This window comes from Apus apus, chromosome 1 (assembly GCF_020740795.1).
Source record: "Apus apus isolate bApuApu2 chromosome 1, bApuApu2.pri.cur, whole genome shotgun sequence".
NCBI lineage: Eukaryota > Metazoa > Chordata > Aves > Apodiformes > Apodidae > Apus > Apus apus.
This window is the reverse complement of record NC_067282.1, coordinates 7,282,844-7,304,618: the sequence shown is the minus strand read 5'-3', so window position 1 is coordinate 7,304,618 and position 21,775 is coordinate 7,282,844. Positions and strand designations below refer to the sequence as shown.

At 38.2% G+C, this 21,775-nt stretch overlaps 1 protein-coding gene across 19 annotated transcripts in view; it reads right to left on the bottom strand.

Annotated features, from left to right (window-relative positions):
* Nucleotides 1-21,775, bottom strand: part of DLG2 (discs large MAGUK scaffold protein 2) — a 1,033,121-nt gene that overhangs the window by 203,152 nt on the left and 808,194 nt on the right. For all 19 annotated transcript variants that reach the window (XM_051620514.1, XM_051620368.1, XM_051620405.1 and 16 more), the window contains one exon: nucleotides 10,390-10,492. In XM_051620514.1, the coding sequence (XP_051476474.1) occupies nucleotides 10,390-10,492 (103 nt within the window). The remainder of the gene's footprint in view (nucleotides 1-10,389; nucleotides 10,493-21,775) is intronic.

The window sequence follows — 21,775 nt, the reverse complement described above, 5'->3', positions numbered from 1 at the left end:
ATGAAGCCATTATACAGTAACCCATACTGGTGAGAGAGGCTAGAATCAAAGGCACTATGTATCTTCAGTGCATTCATCTATCATGTAAAAGCATTTTCTTACTCAAAATTAATATTAAGCAGAGAGGGTTTTTGAAGCTGACGTGACATATGACATTCTTTCTATGATTCTGTAGTTAATTATTTCCAGTGATTCTGTAGTTAAGTATTGAAATTGACAATGAAGCCTAAATCTGGTTCTTATTTCTCTTATCACATGCAAGGTTAACAGCCATGAAAAAGGAAGTAAGGCAAGAAAGAATGAAGTAGATCAAGATCACAGAAAAAGGGGAAGTTATTACAGAAGTAGCTCAGGTAGTAAAGGTTTACAGAGGCTTGAACTGACTTGCTGAAAAATAGTTTTATCTCAGACACGGCTTAGGGTGTGATCTGGTACTCCACAGCTTCTTACTTACCCTTCCTGTGCACTTACAATCTAAGAATGTGTGGCATATGACAACTGTGAAAAAATCTATTGCAGGCATCCCAGGCAGTTCTTAAAATCTGTCCCTGTGGATCCCAAATTTCAGTTCCCAGTGTCTCTCTGTGTGTATGTGTGTGCATAACAGTCTCCTCAATATCTGTCTTTCCTAATAATGGCATGATCACCTATCCATGAATTGCACCCCAAATCAGTATTTATACTTTCAGTAAATATCCCTTATGTTGCCACTCTCAGCAAGCAGGCATTAGACTCAAGAAGTCACACAGAGCTGGGTAACTATTTTCTATTCTAAGTGAAGACCTTTAAAAAGCTGTGCATGCAAGTCCAGTTTCAGGAACAGCTGAGAATAGATCTGCCCTTTACCTCTTTGTCTCTCTCCATTTGAACAGTGTGTTTTGCTTTTTGTTTCTCACAGTCTGCCATCATTCTCACCCATAGTTAACAAATTCAAATAAATCAATTTATCCCATATTGAAGTTAAAAGCACGTAATTTTCTCCCTCCGTCAAAATAATTGACTTGCCTCAAGAGGCAAGAGTGTGAGTGTGAGGAAGAGTTGTCTGGTGACTAAAACAAAGGGATAGGGCTCAAAACACTTATTTCTGGCTTCATTAGTAGTTCACCCAGTGAGCTGGGGAAAGCAATTTCATCTGCCTGGGTAGCACTTTACTACTAGCTACTTCCCAAGTACATGAGAAGAGGTTAATTCAGCTGGCCTTAGCTTTGTCCATCCAGCTTCAGTCAGTCATGGAAGCTGCTTCTGGAGCTAGTGAGAAGAGGAATCTCATCCAAAAAGGTTGAATGAGCTCAGAGAGGCTTATGTCTGTACTTTGAGAGAATTTGGGCAACCAGCTTAGCCAGTGGCATTGTTTAATTAAAAACAAACAAAAAAGACCCAACCCCTTAATTTATATTGGTCTAGCTCTGTAATATAATCAACAGAAAATCCCTGTATATGTCAAGAACTACAAAATTTAAAAATACTAATTACTAAGACTGTCCCTAGCACTTGCATTGACCTTTTATTCTGACAGCAGCTGCATCACTGGCCCAAGAAAATCCATGATAGGCTATCTTCTGTGATATTTAGCAATGCTACTGTCAGATAACCCCTAGATCCTTTGGGAAACCTTCATCCTTTCTTACCATGGATCTAGATTCTCTTCTGTAGCTGCTCTTTTGCCATTTCTAATGTTTTCCAAGCAGATAACATGACATCAGAAATTCTCTCTACAATCTGTCTCTTTCTAACTAAATACTGGAGCAAATTCAACCTGAACTTCCAGGATAGATTTGAAAGCCATAATTCTTTCTTGTTTAGCTTGTTAAAAGATTCGAGAGCAGTTCTCTAGGAAACCCCAGAAGAACATACTTTAAATTTCAAACCAAATCATCTTGCTTGCTCAGCTTTTTTACAGAAATTACTACACAGAAAGTATAGAAAATTCTCAGTATTCTCCGGGGACATAAATTGAAGACACAGGGATTGTACAACAGCCTGCATATCAGTATCAGTTTAAGATTACTAGGTCAGTCATCCAGCTTAAGGACTGTTTTGCATTTTCAGTCATATCTCTACATGAAATAATTCACCTGAAGGCAGAGAAAACCAGGTTTCTAGTGAGCTTCTGAAAATAAAACATGTTCAATATTTTTGGGAGGTCTTCAGTATCTTTAATAGTCCAATCACCAGTCATAATAGCCTCTAAAATTGAAGTTATCATGAAGCAGGAAAAGCAGGAGCAATGATGTAGGCACAGACTTACACTCACTGTACATAAAGAAGTAACAAAAAGGTAACAAAAAGTGCAATACAAGAAAGAAATAAACTGTATTCTCACAAAGTGCAAATATCAGTAAGAAAGAAAAGAGAACACCCTTTAAAGTGAACAGCTGGAAGTAAATATGAGCTTCTGAAGTCATATGAAGTACGAAATTATGTCAGTATGAAGGAATTAATATAGAAAAAAAAGTTGGTAGAATTTGTTGCTTTAGGAGTAAAAATGAAAGTAGACACAAAATGTCTTTAGCAGGAAATATTTTTTTTTCAGATGAAAAGTACAATTAGGAATTTAAAAAAGAGAGTGAGAGAAGAACGAAACACTGAAAAGGGCTCAGAAATAACATCAAGTTTTTCCCTCAATCTGGTTCTAAAATGAATTACCCCTGGGCTCCCCTCTACTCTCCACAGTGCACTCCCAACTGCAGCTCCCTGTTCCTTCCACTGTGGTGAGACAAAAACACATGCTTGTCAAAGCTCCTCTATTGCCAGAGATACAAACCTGGCACTAATTAAAGAGAGAAGTTACTTCTGTAGCATCTCTGTAGCTACAAAATTGCTGTTCCTGTTACTGCCGAGAAAATACTAAAAGGCCAGTACAAAAATCCATCTTTTCCCTTGCTAGAAGGTCTTGTTTTCTGACCAAGCTGTGACATAAGGGCAAAGCTACAGGTGAATGGATTTTATTTAGTGAACTCTAAAACAGGGAATGGAAGTGGGAAGAATTTGTGGCCTGTACTTACCAGTTATATTAGCAGCTGCAAATGTAACAGCTGCTGCAAAAAGAAAATCAACTCTATATGTATTCCATGTGAGACTTATTAATGACTAACTTAACAAAGCACTAAAAAGAATAAATGACTACATTTTAATTGATAAATTGCCATGGAAAAGGGATAAATAATCTCCAGCATGAAGATTTAACAAATACACTTTTTTTCCTGTGTATATATAAATATAACTAAGCAGAGAAGACTGTATATGAGCAACAAAAAAAACCTAAACAGGACCTGCACTATGACTGAAACGTGAAGAAAGAATTACAGAAAGAAACCCATATAGCTTCATGTTATCACATTTAAAATGACAAGAAGAAAAGACAGGTTTTAAAAGGAAAACATTTTCCCTGTACAATTTCCTATGGTTGACATTGAGAACTTTATGGTACAATAAAAGCCTGTTGACAGAAACAAGAGCTAAATAGGACTGAATTACAAAAATAAGTACTGAAACTGAAATTCCCATTTATGAAAATGGGAATTAAGAGAGCTCAGAAATTGGTAAGGAAACAGCAAATAAATCTAGTAGACTGGGATGACTGCATCAAACACAAATGAATCTGCACAAAGACATTAAGCAAATATATAAAATCCATAACTTGTGAATTCTGGCTATTCTAGACAAAGCAAAAAAAAAAAAAAAAGAATTCTGTATTTTGTAAAATAATCAATGTTGGATGAGTTACAATCTGTAACTCTACAGGGAATATGATCTTTAAATTTAACAGAGGAATTAAAATATAACCTTTTGTCTTTTAAGGAAAATCTTAAAAAGACTTATCTTTAAAAGAACATTTGTAATCCCTGGTTCTTCTTTACCTGAAGCATCTGAAGAGCCTCAGAAATATCTGTCTGTGCTGGGGCAATTGCCATGTACACAGGCAGAGTCACTTAGGACTAGAACTATTCTGCAGCAGAATAGAAGTCATGCAGTTAGAACATTCAACCATGTACATGAACTGCTGATATACCCTCAAGGATTAGCTTAAGTGCCAGAGTTCAAGTTTTGAGCACACAAATATCATCTGGTATGATTGGATACATTACATAAAGGTGTGTATTGCAGCCAGGTTATCCTGCTAAACAGCTTAATTTCCACAGAAATCTCTGCAACAAAGAAGCAGTTTGGTGCTTAGTAAACTTCTGCACTTCTATTGAAGCAAAACGATAAAATTATTAGAAGAAGGAGGCTTTAACAGCATCAGCTGCAATCTGGCTAACCTCTCTTCAGTGGGCACTTCATGGATAAGCAAGGGAGGCATATGCCTGACACCTGATCAGATAGAGAAAACAGACTGTTCTGTAACTTGCTAGAAAACCTCTATCAGTAAATAAGGAAACAGTAGAGCTGGAGATGCAACTGTAAAAAGAGGGATAAAAAGCCAACCAAGCAAAAAAAGCAGCCTTTGATATTGCTACCTGAATGAGACTGCAATCCTTGGCTCCTACATACAGAACTTTGGTGCATTAGCAGCTATTATCCATAAATTAGGATCTTATCTAGAGTGCAACTGGTATCTTCTCTGGTGCTGTTAAGTAACAAAAAAAAAAGGCTCTAAGACAAGAAAAACCATATTAATAATATTTGCTTTTCTCCTTTGTATGATTCTTTCCTGCTAAATTGCCCTAACTTAAAAAATTGCCTCAACATCTCAACAAAAGTTAATCACTGAGCTTCAGGAAGACAATCAAGGAAATCTACCTCTAATGTTTTTTTTGTTTTTATTAATCTTTAAATAGTGATATTTTCCAGCTGAAGACAAGGAGAGGACAGTATTCAGTACAAGTATTACTATGTGCTTGTCCCACTCTTTCTTCTCTCCCTAAGCTGCTGGCCATTGATGGAAACAGGATCCTCAGCAAATGGGCTTTTGGTCAGACCAAGCTTGGCCATTCCAAGATTGTTACATTCTTTAATACACATGCATGAAATATAACCTCAATATCTTGCATTCTTTGGCAACTGGGTACAGTGGCTTCCAGTTGAAAGCCAACTGCTGTAATGTAATTTTATCCAAGTAATTAAGCTACGTTGATTTTCAACAGCTGGGAAAAGTGGCCTTTAACATGAGCATTCACATTTCAAAGCATAGAAGTAATCTAGGCAAAGATGAATAAATACAATTACATATTCTTCCCATATATTTGTTATCTACCTTATTACTGCAGCACCTGGAAAGGTTAAACATCTAAATAAGGAATGTATGTGACTGTTGTACCAAAACAGGAGAAAAGTGTATTTGTTTGTGTTTGCAGGAACAGGGAATGAAACGGGGTAAGAGCTATAAAGTATCCATGACTGTTCAGGGAGAGACCTGTAAAACTGATCCCTGGGTTATTACTCTGATATTTTAAAGAGAACAGAGCTCGTGCATCAGTAGGTGAGACAAATTTGTAAAACAAGGAACATGCTTTTGCAAAAGCTGATGCTGCTCATGGAAGTGAGCTCTGTTACAAGGCTTGATGTGAGCCAGCCAGATTCAGGAACAAAAGAACGACAAAGCCAAATCAGTACCACAGTTACCATCAGATGTTTCTAACTGTAGGTGCAGCTCTCCAATAACTTCCTTAGCTAATGTCTGCAAAGACAGACACTGCCTATCACCATGTCTCTCTGTTCAATACTCTTTCTCCAAGTAGAACTCACCACACAGCAGGCACAGAGCACAGAGCCACTGAGCCAGCAGCCAACAGCTCATTCGAAAGGTGATAAAGCAGAAATTCTCTTGCTGCAACAACTTTTTGACCTCTTCACTATCAGCTGGTCTAATCAAACTGTCATCAGTGAATGCTTTCCCTACATGGAAGCTGCTAAGAGAGCAAGTTAATTGGGTCACTAGAAAGATTTAAAGCACATGAAAGTTTGGAGTGTTTCACTAGTTTTCCAGGGGTTGTTGTGAAGGAATAGCTGCAGAGACACTGCAATGCAGCACCACGCAGCTCCCAGACCACTGATCCTGAGTATTTTGCAAAAATCTTAGGGTGATGTTCTACCCTTTCACACTGCTGCAGGGGGAAGGAACATGAGCATTTGAGAATAAAATGTGCACTAAAGCTTTCCACCAGCCTCATTAGGAGTCCAGTATTCTGTCTATCTCCACTCCGAAGCTATGCCTTTCAGGACAAATTATTGCTATTTCAACCAAAGTTCACCTTCCTTTGAAAATGTATTTCAGTTTCACTGACAAAGTATTTTTTTTTCTTAACTTTTCTATTGGGCTGTGATTTACAGCTGTTACCATTAAAATAAAAATATGTCCTGCATAAAAATCTGAAAGTATAGAAGTGTTTCCCTATGTGCTATATATTTCAATTTTATTTTCTAATTAAATATTTAATAAGGACATGCTGTTCCACCCTAAGATTATTTTCCAGGCTCAGGTTTTTATTTTGCAGAAGAGAAGGGCTTGCTTACTTTCTTCATATTTGTGTAATGTTTTAAAAGAAATAGGAGAGTTGCTAAGCTGGGAGGAGAGTTAAAACGTTTTCAAGAATACAAAAAACTGGAGAGCAAAGCTAAATATAAGTGATAGATTCCCCTTCTAATTTTTTTTCTAAGTCCTTAAATTCTCTTTCACTCCATTTCAACCATGTGCAGAATCTGTGAGCAGCACATGAATGTAAGTTGTCTTTTTGAAGCCTGCAAGACAGCTAGTGTATTTTGAATACATGCATAAACCTCTGTATGAACTAGATCCACAATGATTATAAGAGATTATGATGCTCAATATTATGTGACCTCCATTTAGACAATACATGAGTATTGTCTATACATGAGTATACATACAGTATACAGGCTATTTTCATTTTTAAAAATAAAAGTAAGGAATGACTCCAAAAGCCCAGAGTTATGGCTCCTGTTCCTACAGCTTTAAACATATTCTCACACTGTTGAGCTCTGATTTTTAAATCTCTGTTATTTGTTTTTTCTCTTGCTCCTAATAATCTTTCCATAGTTTTGTTTACATAATTTGCATTTCTGTTTGGATTTCATACTTCATTTTTTCTCTCCTATTTCTCAGAGAGATGAGGGAAATAAAATAGTGAGTATAAATGAGGGAAGAGGGATTGAAGAACAGAAGAGCTGAGGAGCTGTTCTCCTATTGTTCATACAATCCCTTGTATTTCCAGTCAGCTTCTTCTCATGAGATCACTGCTTGTATCTGCCCTTCTGACTTGGTTCACCATATCTGTGCTCTTTAACAGAATTCTCTCCTATCTCCAAGACTACTTTCATCAAAGGGACAGGCAGTGTGCCATACGCACCATCACGAACCCCAGGTCTGACAGCACTCAGACAATGTTGTGATTCTATTCTATTTTATCTGAGTTCGTCTCTGCATTTGTTTATTCCAGAGAGGATGAGAAAACAAAGTGCCACAATATCAAGTGGAAAAGCTATTCAAGTTGATGGCAAGCACTAGATTTTTTTTGCAGGAGTTGCCATTCTCATGAGATTTGCTGCCAAGACGACACACATAAATGTGAGGAGAGTTCATATAAGGTTTAGATGAACTTTTGGTTGTTTGAAACAGGGAAAAGGAAAGTTAAACTCTGAAAGCTGTTTCTATAGTAGTCATCTCATCTTCTTCCCACAGCAAAGTACACTATTTGTTTTTGGAGAGCCTATATTATTGCCAAGATAAGTGTGTTGTGAGCTTTACTGCATAAAAACTAGATTATTGGAACATTAGTTTTTTCTACTAAACATTTGAATTGCTAATCATTAGCTGGCTTATCCTATTGACTGGTACTCATATCATCATCACGTAATACCTGAAATACTAATAGCTAAATATTTCCTTGAATGGTTTTGTTTGCAACAACATCTAAAGGTTTATTAAGCTGGAAAAGATTAAAAAAAGTATAGGTTAACACTTGCAGTGGCTATTTTTGGATCTCCCAAAAACCCCTGAAGCTGCAGTAACAACTGAGAGCTTCCAGTATGAAAATGGAAAAATCAAGCTACAGGCCTACTTTGCTTATCCACCTCACTAGTTATGGAAGCATTTTAAAGTGAGGAGGCCCTGGAGAAAACACACCTGTACAATTTGAGGCTGTATTTCATTAGCATCTTCCAATATACGCATCAAGATAAGATACGGTAAATAAGAGATGAGGTATAAATGACAAAGAAAGGACAAAAAGTATTGTGCAGGATCTTTGGAATGAAATTAATATTTATGCTGATATAGACTGTGTTTGTCTTTCTGTATGACCTGTAAGTCCTTAAATTATTCTCTGTGAAAGTTATTTAAACAACTTTTCTAAAGTTGTTTCATTTTCCTTTGCTGTTAGGGAAAATTTTAAATAAATAAATATTTAGTTTCAAATGTATGTTTATATGGTTTGAATTAACCAACATCTCAGATTAAAATTTAATACTTTAGCTGTAAGACAACACATGCTGGACAACTAATGAATGCTCTCAGTGCCTTAAAAAATTCAATAATTTCCTATAAAAGTGCTAACTTTCAATAGCCCTGTTCTTCAGCATCTCTACTCCCTTCAGTGTGTTTCAAATTATTTTGGAACAGAAAACTGGCTGTGCTTCCCTGACAACAAGTCACACAGCTGGGACTTGTCTGCCCTCAACAGGGTTTTTGGTGAACTGAGCAGTGGTAGTGGAAAAATAGACTAAATTAGCAATATAACACTTCATGGATTTTATCAGAATCATTTGACTTGCTTGTTCAACAAACTGAATTTGACATACTACAGAGCTGGTAAAATATAGGGGAAAAAAGTATGTCAACTGAAAGTTCAAATGTAATAGGAAAAATCTGTCAAGTGATGTATTTTTCTGTATATTAACAAGAGCATGGAATAATTCTGAAATGCCAGTGATTGCTACAAGTGCTAAGACACCATGGTGATAATTGCAGTATAAAATCACCAGACAGCAAACAAGACTGCTGGAACTAATGGGAACATGGTTTTATTCACAATCCAGTGCAGACAGCTATCTGTAATGGAACTGCTTTTCAATACTCCTTTAAAAGAACTGATTATTGCTTATACATTTTTATATTAATATGTTCAATTTATTTAACTAAAGATAGACACCTGCAATTTCATTTGCTCTCATCTGCCCATTCCTTAGTACGGCCTAATTTATTCTGCTTGGATAACTCAAGAGCAGACAAACCAATACATGGATCCATGATACCAGATCTGAAGCACAATTTAAGTCTGACTAAAACACCAGCTGTTTTCTCTTTGTGTGCTACCATCAGGATCAGATCCAAAGAGACAAAAGAAAGCATCATGCTGGATAAACTCCAGCCATACTAATTCACCTTCCCAGTGTCTCTGAAAAATGTGACTAGCTGAACCTGTTATTTAGAGCTATTCTGTTTCACCTGAGATTTACAGATGTCTTAGGTTGGGTGCAGTCAGGCAGAATCAACAATTTCTGTCGACAGGTCACAGCAGGACTTGTGAATTGAGCCAGAACTTGCTAGTGAAACATGATAAAACAGTGCCAGCAAGTCTTTACTGACACCTGGAGTTCCTGAATTCACCTGGAAAGAGTTTTGAAGTAACAACTACTGGGGAGGAAAACCATCTTTAGTTCCTATCAGAAAATAATATTAGTTTCATTAATTCCTTGAGAGACTCAGCCATATCAGGAAAAAACAGCCTGTGGACAGTTAGGAGTTCTGTCACTTAACTGTGGACTCATAAAATCCATCAATGCTTCTTCCCACTGAAACTAGCTTTAGCTCTAGAAAGTTAAATATGAGACACCAAAAGCTGAATGAGATACATCACTCCTTAAATGTCTTATATTTTGCTGAATTTTCTGTTGATGCTTTTATTTAGAAAGCTGTAAATTTCTCTAGTAAGTACTTGTTGTCTGGGGCTAATTACCTGGAGGTACAAGGACATCACCATCCAAAAGTAAAGGAAGCTCTATGCATTTGGCAGGAAGCACTTATCTGTGCTTAATTCTGATCTCACTGTCTGAAGTAACTCCATACCCTCCCAGCATTTATGTTCATTCTTAACTTCTCTTTTGCACTATCTGTCTCCAGAGAGAGAATAGAAAAGAATGCAAAATACGCAAGGATTAAAATAAAATTATTAACTAAGTGTTGATTACTGTCATCTCACATGCATACTTAGAGATAGTTCTTGGAGCTGCATGAAATACTTCTAAAAGCAACACCTGTGATAAGAATACAGCCACTTTCTTAGGATAGAGTTGCCACTTCAATTTTCATTCCAGATGATTTCTGATGATAGCTGGGGAAAGCACTATCTACAGCAGCCTCATCTTGTTAAATGGCCAGCTTTAATGCACTTATCTTTTACCATATGTCTTTAAGTGTATGATTTTGCTTACCCTCTGGCTGGTATTGTGCTATGATCGTTACCGTCTGCCCTGCTCCTTTCAGCGCAGCTGCCGCCTGCTCGTGGGTAGCACCTCGAAGATCAATACCATTCACCTGGGGAAGGAGACCAAACAACAGACCTGAGCAGCTTAACACCAGACAGGAAGAAAAAGGTGGTTTGTTTTTGTTTTGTTTCCTTTGGTTCTGTTTTAAATTATCAGATGGATGTAAATGTCCCGTTGCCCAAATGCAAAGCGAAAGTCATATTGGTTTTGTAGTTTCTATCTAGTTGGTGTAAAGGGAAGTGAATTAAAAAAAAAAAAGCCAAAAAAAAAAAAAAAAAAAGCCAAAGGTTTAACTGCCTCCATCAAGCTGTGTACTTAAAGTTTGGTGGATGGCAAGACTAACATAGACACCTGGAAAAACCTTGCTGAAATTCAGTCTAGGAATAGTGCATTCTAAAAGAACAAAGGAGTGATTCAGAGTTTTCAGTGCCATGCTAATACATTTTAATGTACAGCACTGAAAACATCTGAAGAGGAATACAATGTCAATTGGGACTTAGTCTGCAACCTCTGCAGAGAATACTGACTTCCTCAGAGGAGCACAACTTAGGCTACTGTTCTGGAGGAAAGAGGCTTTGTGCCCTGCTTTTACTCAGTGATGGTGTTATGACACTTGATGCTGCATTGCCATGGGCATGGATATTCCAGCACTATAAGTGATCAATAATTCAGCCCTGTAGTCACAGCTTTGGTGCTGTGGAGGTCCAAAAAGAATCCTAAAGTTCAGGCAACACAGTGCCACAAAGGAAACCTCAGCCGCAGGTCAAGAGAAGTCATCCTCCCCCTCTACTCTGCCCTGGTGAGGCCACATCTGGAATACTGCATCCATTTCTGGGCTCCCCAGTTCAAGTCAGACAGGGAATACTGGGGAGAGGGCAACAAAGATGACTGGGAGACTGGAGCATCTCCCTTATGAGGAAAGGCTGAGAGAGCTGGCACTCTAGCCTGGAGAAGAGAAGGCTGAGGGGAGACCTTATTAATGGCTACAAGTATCTCAAGGGTGGGTGCAGTGATGGTGGATTCAGACTCTTGGCAGTAGTTCCCAGTGACAGGATGAGGGGCAATGGGCACAATTTGGAACACAGGAAGTTCCACTTAAATATGAGGAAAAACTTCTTTGCTCTGAGAGTGATAGAGCCCTGGAACAGGCTGCCCAGGGAGGTTGTGGAGTCCCCTTCTCTGGAGAGATCCAGAACCCACCTGGATGCAGTCCTGGGTAATGTGCTCTGGGTGATCCTGCTTTAGCAGGGGAGTTGGACTAGATGATGTCTAGAGGTCCCTTCAAACTGTGGCAATTCTGTGATTCAGTGTCTCTGAGGAAGACAATTTTGAAGCCAAGTCAACTCTCCCTTAGTAGAAAGCTTGGCTTTATGTTCTTCCCTGTTTTTTCACTGGAGTCCTTATAAAAGTCCTGAGAAAGCAGCAGTTAGGATGACCTGAATAAAAGCTTAAAAGAACATTCCTGAATTCCTGAGCTCCTGGATTGTCCAGAAAAAAAACCAACAGTAATTTTGTTGAGGCTTAAGCTTGAAGACTTTCTTCTGCAAGATGATATAAAGCAATATAGGAAAACATTGTGGTGGTCTGTAAGAGTTGTTTTAGAAGAACATGAAGCTTTAAAAATCATTAATAAATCATCATAATCTTTCTGTAGATAGAAGGAGAGGATGTATGAGAGAATAAAAAACCCATATGCTTGTTCTCCTTCTCCTTTGAAAAACAATGCTTCTATCTATATGTGATCAAATAACTAAAATCCTAAAATCCTAATAATGCATCAAGAATATAAATAATGCATCAAGAATATAAATACAAGACAGGAATTCTATCAAAGTTACATGAAGATTTTTCAGGGTATTTTTTTCATAGAACAATAAGAAGCCACTGAAATAACAATTAACTACTTTTTGTCCTTTACATGCTCATACTGGAAGCAATGATTGGTGAAAATGCAAACACAACATATTGTAGTGAGTTATCTGAAATTGAGTTCAGTTGTCTCCTAGGATATAGGCTGGGATAGACATTTGAGGTGGAATGACAGGTTTGAGAGGATGAAATCAAAAGAGTAAGGAAAAGAAATGTGAGAGAGAAAATAACACATCACTTCTATCTTCCGAGTTATCAAGATGATAAACAAGCCAGAAAAAAAGGTAGTTTAACAGGCAAATGACCTGACTACACTAGGTGGCCAAAATACTGATCTCCCTCTTGAAGATGCAGAGCTGCAGAACAAAATCAAACAATTGTTGCCAAATAGGCAGGTAGAAGTCAGTTTGCAGGCTATTTTGCTTCCCAATACCTGACAGAATCTTGCTGCAGAAAAAACAGGTGTTAAATTTAGAAGGGACATATAACCTAGTTTGACTGTCTAAAGAACAAGAAGAGTAGATGCTAACTTGATTTCTGGGTATTATTTCCCAATATTGAATTAAACCCAAACATAATCAAATCCTAAACCTTCCAGTTGGAAAACAGCATATTCATGTAGCAACAGTAAATCTAGATGAAATACACCATTAATTTACGTGTTTTAATCAATTTTTTACCCTCAGGCCAAAATGAACAAGAGTTTCTAAGAGGGTAAAATAAACAATACTCTGTCTTGCCTCTTCCTCCAAAACCATGTCTTAATTATAACAGTTGTCGTGGTGATATTTTTCCCTGATGTGACTTCACTGCAAATTGTTATAATCTGATTTCAATTACTGCTTTCAATTAATGTAATGTATTTTATGTTAAGAATAATCAGTAAAAGAAACAAGCTAATAAACAAAAACCTTGCACGTGTTTGCAAAAAATGTAATGCCTATTAAAGGTTTGTTGGGGCTTATTTCTCCTCCTGAATGGGCTGGCTGCCTTTAAGAAGCATTATACAGTAAGAGAAGCAGCACTGCTGTTCTGAGCTTGAGTGCACAATCCGGATGCCCTGGCCCAGAATGAACTTGACTGCACAATTTCTTATGCCTAACTCTAAAACGAATTTGACATAATGGAAATAAGAGAGAGCCTCCAGCTTTTACAACTGTCTGTGTCTTCTGCACGCTGTGGCAAAAAGCAGTCAGAAAGCTGACAAACAAAGAGCGATGGAAGATTATAGTTTAAAACTACAGGCAAAACTAAACTGTGTTAGAGAAAAAGATGCAACTGTAGCTCGCAGGAATTGCCTTTGCATTCATTCACTCAAACTAAAGCATGATCTGCTTCATTAGATACTGAATCATAATCTAAAAGAAAGGTGAGATTTATATTTTTAATAGATTGAAACCTTCTAAAATTGGACAAGCCATATCACCTTTAAAATATCTGAATAGCCCATACAGCACAGATTGGTTCACCTCTGAATAGAACTTGAACTCTGAAAGACTTACTACAGTTTGGTTTGTCTTCTGTTAGAATGTCTGCGCATGATTCATATGTAGGTCATTCACAAAGGGGTTAGCAGAACAATCTGTTTTATTTAGCCATTTATTTATTTAAAGTACTTTATTTTTGGGTTTGTACAGTGATTAAATGAACACTTGAAATGTCTTGTTGAAGTAAAAAGGAGAGGAAAGGCACATCCCAACTCTGGGGAGGAAACGGAAGATTTCATTTCTTCTTTGAATTGTCATGGGCATAGTACAGTGCTTTTATACAGCAAATTAAACGGTGAAGAAATGGAACCTTTTTGACCACAGAAGAAAAAATTAAGCAGATTTTTCAAATTATTTTATTTGTTGAACTCATGAAACAAAAGCTTTTGGTGCCTGAAAAAGCCAACTGAAGTTTGAAGGAAGTCAGCTCTTTACAGCCAGAATTTCCATTATTTGCATTAAGATACAAGGAACTGTATTTTTCTGCCTTAACTTTGCATGTCAACTTAAGTACTCTTAGGCACATTAATGACTGATGAGAGGCATCTCCAGCAGTCCTGCTTAGTCTTTAGAAATTGAATATATGATGTATCAACTCTTAGGTAATGAAAGCACCATCTTACAGCAAGACAGGGAACACTGGAAAAGCACACATTAGGGATGACCTGCCTTGAACATATCTGGGGAAAACTTTCCTCACAAGAAGGTGGCATAATCATTCTTCACATTGGCCCACACAATTCTGACCATTGATGCAATCCCCAAAAAAGAAACTCATGCCAGTCACCACAGCACAGCAATTTGGCACAGGTTGCCCAGGGAGGCTGTGGATGTCTCATCCCTGGAAGTGTTCAAGGCCAGGCTGGATGGGGCTCTGAGCAACCTGGTCTAGTGGGAGGTGTCCCTGCCCATGCAGGGGAGTTGGAACTAGACGATCTTAAAGGTTCCTTCCAACCCAAACCATTCTATCATTCAATAGTATTTTTCAGCTTAGACAGGTCACTTTTTGCAAAGCAAAGCCCACACATCCAGTGTAAGGCTGAAGCTCTGCAAAGTACTGAAGGAGAGAACCAGTGGGGAGCAGAGCATGCTCAGCCCCATGGCAGCTCCAGCACCCCAGGGGAAAAAATGCCCATACAGGAGAGCTTTTGCTTTGCTAGTGAAGGAAAAGTTTAGAAATAGAAAGAAAGGAAAAATGCACAGGGGAAAAAAGAGTCTTCACTCTCCAGCTTAGCTTCTGTTAAATTTTCAGGCTCGTTTTATTGCTTTCCTCTCACTTTTCTCACTTCTCCTAATCTTCTGTGCCTACATTTTCTTCCGAACAGTTAAAACTGGTTAGTTTGACACATATAAACACAGTGGTCATCTCATCCTGAACTCCACTGAGAACTTAGTATCATGTCACACCTGCTGTCCTCCAGACCCAGCATCCTCCTCCTCTCTTCTTATGGGCCAGCAACCTCAATGACCTTTTCAATTTTCCTTGTATTGCTACCTTAGAGTTACGACTTCTGCCTCTAGTAAGCTGGTCTTTATGCTCTGATGAGCTGGACATTCTAGAAGCAAATTCTCCCTCTGGAAAACCACTGTGGGGGTACAAACTGTAATATTTAATATGCCTTTTTCTGCCAGGAAGCTGTAGGAGGCAGCTAAACCAGCTGAAAGAGGTATCAAAGCATCACATCTTTGAAGTAGGAAGAAAATTAATATTATGTTATTGAAGTGTCTTGCATACACTGCATTCACAGCATGAACCAACAAGCTTTAGGACTCAGCAGACCACATGAATCATTCCAAATGCTACCTGTTAAGCCTATAAACATAGTCAAAGACCTATTTTTTAATCCAAAGTATGCAGACATTCTTCTGATAGAAGATCTGTTTCCCATATGACTGTAATTTTTCTGAATGATGCCAGACCAGCAAACTTTGACACTGAAATAGTTTCACTGAAGAGATCACCACAGTGACAGCTGAAGGTGCATTTCCCCTCAGTTCCACCAGTATTCCTCAAAACTTGTTTAAATGGGGTTTGAAATAGATGATTAAGTTTTGAAAAGGACACATAAGCTCACTGAAGCTTGAGTGGACATGAAACTTATTTCATTCAGGTCACTAAATAGCTACCAGCTAGTTCTATATCCAACCTGAACTGGATCTGATGCTGCAGTTATAGGGTGATCAGTGCAACTGGGCTCATTGCTAAATGGTAAAGTCTAGACAGAGGCAAACATACAATTTTTCTGTATTATGACAAGTGGTATAACCAATTAAAAAAACTGTATCTGAGCACCATGCTAGCTAATAGCATGCTACCATACCACGGGCCAATATTTATTAACTAATTTTTAAATAAATCTAGATATTGTTTTTCACTACTTTCTTTTCACTACTACATTACACTACATTACTTTTCACTACTACACAAAACACTAATCCATCAAGCAAAGGACTTAGTAAGAATATTCATTTATGTTAAAATGGAGAGCCCATAATTAGCTCTTAAATTCAAATCTAAATGCTGCTTTATTACCTTGCATCCTCCTGTTGGGTCACTCAAACACTCTGGTATTTCTGCCACCATCTAATCTCATGGATCTCACTGGTGCCATCTGCTCAACCTGTGTGCTTCCACACATTCATTCTCCTTTGCAGTTCCTGCTACCTTCCTATTTCAAATTGATAAAATATCAACCTGTCTCTCCTCCCTCCTACAGCTTTTGCTTTACATATGACTGTCACTTCCATTCACTTTCCTTCCTCTCTGAATTAATACTTTCTCCCTAATGCTATGTTTTGCATTTGGATTTCCCTGTCTCCTGCTCTTTTCCTGGGTTATTTAGGCATTCCACTCTTAGTAGGAGCTATTCCATATACTTTGGTTTCTAAAAGGTATTTTTCCTTCTGGTGTCTGGATACAGGTAAACTACCATTGATCAGTTTTGCTCAAAATGCTGCAGGACTTGTTTCACACTGGAACATCAAAGGATGGTATAAGCAGAAATAATTACTGCAGTTCTCCTGCTTCGGAAATGAAGTAAAGGTTTCCATTTTAACAAGTGCCTAATAACTCAAAGATAATAAGAACTTAATTCCAGCTGAAGGCAATAAGCAATAGGTACTCAGGAACTGAAGTAAAAAGGTAAAACAATTTTAAAGGCTGCATAGAGACAGAAGGGCATTGGTGACTTGTATGACCCCAAGCAGAGTTAGTGGAGAATTAAAAAACAGAAATCCTTGCCTTGATCATAGAATCATCATAGAATGGTTTGAGTTGGAAGGGACCTTAAAGATCATCTAGTTCCAACCCCCTGCATGGGCAGGGACACTTCCCACTAGACCAGGTTGCTCAGACCCCATCCAACCTGGCCTTGAACACTTCCCGGGATGGGACTTCCAAAACTTCCCTGAGCAACCTGTGCCCATGTCTCACCATGCTTACACTGAAGAATTTCCTCCTAATGTCTAACCTAAATCTCCCCTCTTTCAGTTTAAAGCCATTACCCCTTAGCCTCTCACTACAAGCCCTTGTAAAAAGCCCAGCTTTCCTGGACCTCCTTCAGGTACTAGGACACCGCTATGATGTCCCCCAGAGCCTTCTCTTTTCCAGGATGAACAACCCCAACTCTCTCAGCCTTTCTTCACAGGAGAGCTGCTCCAGCCCTTGGATCATCTTCATGACCCTCCTCTGGACTTTCTCCAGGAGCTCCATGTCCTTCTTATGTTGGGGGACGCCAGAATTGGACACAGTACTCTAGGTGGGGTTACATGAGAGCCAAGTAAAGGTTTTTCCATATTTCCACATCCAAAGAAGACAGCAAAGAGGCTTGTGAAAGGCGAGATGGCCACTGGCTTGAGCCATGGCAAATTTATACTGGAATCTATCCAGTGACCAGGAGACAATGTACCAGTGGTTGAATGGTAACTTGTCTGACTGGAATCTTCAGTTCTAGATGAAGTAAGTGTTCTGAGTTTCCATTCTTCTATTAAAACTACATGAGGCATAACATTCATAGTTTATTTGTGGCTCTACAGATCAGGATTATGTGGCACAGTCATTCAAACAGATGATGCTCCATAATCTCAAATAAGGCATGGTTTTTAAAACCAATGCAAAGGAAATAGACCTGGTGGTTTGCTTTTGTTAGTGTCCTGGTGGCTTGCTTGTTCAGGTAAAAGGTATATCTGCCTTGTGTTTTTCAAAAAGATCTCCAAAATCTCCTCCAACAAATTATTGCAGATATCCCTCACATACCTATTTAATGGATGGTCAATTTCTATTATTTTGCAGCTTGTGTCATACAATAATTTTTTTAATCACTCAGGAACCCAAAACCTACTGGCCAATAAAGCAGAATAATACCAGGACTCTAGTCTGTTTATGCACAAGGCAAATGTCCAGCCTGGGGCAAATCTCTGCATGAATAAATCTCAGGGATGTAGCCATTTTCTCCAGTGGTACCAGTCTGGCTTTGAAATTTGTGCTTTTAGTTTTTCTTCCTTGTGAGGCTGTCAGTAAGGCTACACTGAGGGGTGTAAAGCTCACTCCAAACCAAACGTGTATCAAATATGACATAATTCTGTTTGACAGTCTTAAAATTTGCTAAGTTAGAATGTTTGAGCTGAATGAGAATTCCACCTTAAAATATTAGGAGCTGAAGAGCACACAGTTTGGCATCAAATGATTTCTACTCATTGAGACAACTGTGAAATGAATGTTTTAGAGACAACTGATTACTACATCACAGTGAAAATACACAGCCTCTAGTCTAGGGCAATTTACTAGCTTTGCATGACACATACCTGACAGGTCTGAGAGCTAACGCTGCTGATAAAAAGAGACATACCTTATTCATGGGAATTGTTAGTATAATTTATTAAGTTCTGATCACGTGCTCAGAAGTGTCAGAGTTAATTTAGGAAACAGTTACTGTATCAAGGCAATTGCAAGATATGTTACAGATTACAGAAATATATGGATGAGGGGGGGAGAAAGAGCGAGAAATCCAACTGGAAGACAGATTCCTAGGTTAGTAAAAGACAAAAGGGAGCTCTAAAGTCACCAACACACACAGTATTCCAGCATACACAGGTGGTAATTTTTTCCCTTGATGCTCCATTAAGCCTGTATTTTAGAAAGCCATCTATTTTATCTTGAAATCCCAAAATGACAGATCTACGAGCATCTGTGGCCATGTAAGTCAGTTACCCTGATTACAAAAAAAGTGCACCATGTTTTGAGGCTCAGTATGTAATCAGATAATGTATATTTATCAACAACACTGAAAACCAGTTTGCTACCAGCTCTCTTCTCCAATGGTAAGTATTTCCAGAGGGTAGTGTTTACAGTGACATAGTTCATACTTCATTAAAGTGAATTTTTATGGTCAAGGAGGATGCTGGGGTTTTCCTGACATGGGGTGTAAACTCCAAGGCTTCATGGAAATAAAAAAGACTTTTTTTTTCTTTAATAAGAAATTTCTTTAAATATATAAAAAAGATTTTCAAAAGCAGAAATTTGCATTTTAGGTTGTTTTAACCACAGTAACTTGGCTCAGCTTCCACTCTTTCAGTGTTGATTTCTAGAGTTTCATATCATCACAAGGTTCTCAAGCACTGAGGTTCATTTCTTACTACACTTGCTATCATTCCTTTTTTCACTATGCTCTTCATATTTTTTCTTAAAATAACAGCTACCACTTCTGATTCAAGTGTTACTTTAAAACTTGCTCCCTGTGGGGTTTTCCACAGCACTTGTGAATGCACAGCAGACTGGTTTTGAAGTTCATTTTACTTATTCTTCTGAAATCTTTCATTCCCTTCCAGGACAAAAATTGTAAATTTTGCCACTACACTCTATGGTCACTCAAGGGTAAGTTGTGTTTCATTCTCCCATTTTCAGGCCATACTTCCTTACTGTTTAGAATTAAATCTAGAACTGCAGTTTTTTCATATTCACCACTAAAAAGATTCATGAATGCTTGGTCAGTTTGGATGGGATATGTTTCAATCAAGGGAAGTGATCCCAAATTTTCTATAGTCAGTGAAAAGAAATGCAGACTTTTACAGCCCAAAGATCATCTGGCTTGTGTAAAATGTTTGCTTTAGGGCAAGGTAAATGGTACTCCAGAAGTGGCTCCATCTTTCTGTTAGTGACATAGGGAGCCTAAAGGGCTATATGTCCTGCAATTCCCAGTACTAACAGAGCCTGAATTTAGACTAATCCACTATTTGCTCCTAAGGAGCTTGATGTACCCACCTTTCTAGCTGGTGTGATCCCAGTATCATATGACAGCATTTGTGCTTTCAGCTCTCTTTTTCTCTAGAGATTTTATTTTTACATATTTATAACATTTGTCACCTACTAGTATTTATCATTTGGATATGTTCCAACATATTGTTCCTTGATTTTCAAACAAGCTTCTTTAAAACAGTCCAATCATGTGCATTTATCTACCCTCTTAAGCCAGTGCAGTGATATATACTAACATTCCAAATATATACCATACAATGCTCTATACATGACTATAAAGCAAATTTATATAATTCTATTTTTCCTATTGGCTAATTAGGATCAATGATAAAAACATAAAGGGAGACTTTATGGACAAGTGCAGCTAAAGGCCACAGAATTCGATAAACTCTCCTATGCCAGAGCACAAGAGTCATAGGTCATCTCCACCACACAGGGAAGTAGCACCCTCAGGATATGGTCTGTGCCTCTGCAAATAAGCCCTGTAAGGCAAAAGGAGTATCTTTTATAATCCTAACCCTATTACACCCTATTACACAAGACTCACAAACTGAAGCTCCATGGAGAAAAGATTCTAGGCCCTATAGAGTTGATTCAAACATTTTCCAAGCCAGTTGCAATTTGTAAAAAACACCAACAATCCAAGAAGTGAAACCAAATGGTATTTGTCATTTTTCTTAGTTTTGTAACTAGGTAACAAAATGTACTCTTTCCTCTATGCAGATTTACTGCTTTCACCATAAGCAAAAAGCCATTTTAAATTAGAAAGCTGGAAGGTTCTCTGTACCAAAGTAAGGCAAGTCCATCTGGAGGTCAATTCTAACTGTAGCAAATACAAAGCATAACTATTTGCTATAAATAAATATAGACTCTCTACATTCTCTCCTGCTCTACACGCACACATTTTGAAGCAGAAATTGGAGTACATTGTATTTTCCAAATGCATATTTCATTTTTGCTACAGATGTGAGAAGGCGGGTTGGAGTTGTGTGGGAGAAACTAAGTAGAAAGGAGCATTCAAATTGTTAATAAGGGGAAGGAAAATTCCCACAAAAAAAGACAGCAGGACAATGCACAGACACAAGACAAAATCTGATCCATCTAAGAGATCACCTTCCCTCTACAGGAGAGAGCCTTGTATAAAAAAACAGGGACAGTACTGAAGTGAGATGCTGAGATATCAGTTGGGTGGTAATTCACAAGAGCATAATGAACTATAGCAAGAAGAAACCAGCACTAAAATATCCTACCTCTTAGGTGGAAAAACGAGCTTAGAATGAATGTAACACTGTAAGTCCCTTTTTTGCAATCTGAAAAGTTTTACCATTTGAAACAGAACATTTTGCATTAGTCTTCAGTTTGGTTTCAAGGCTCAGATATGATTAATTTTGTCCGTCTGCACAGAAGCTCTGGGAATATCAGCCTGCTTTCTGAGATAAGTTTTAAAAATTTCCAGTCAATTAACTGAAAACAAAAGCACGGCTATCACTGCTTTTGAGCCAGCTGACAAAGGCAGAGCTCGATCCTGTGGTGCCATCTGGTGGCATCTGAGAAAAATAAACTTATTTCATGTATCCATGGAGGGCCAAGGCTGCGGCATCACCTTCCATAGCGTTCCTGGAGGACTGTAGGCTTGGAGCTCACGCTATCCCGTAACACCAGCAGGCAGAAGGAGAGGCAGAGATGATTTGTCCAAGCCTTGTGGGCTGCCTCTGGGACATCC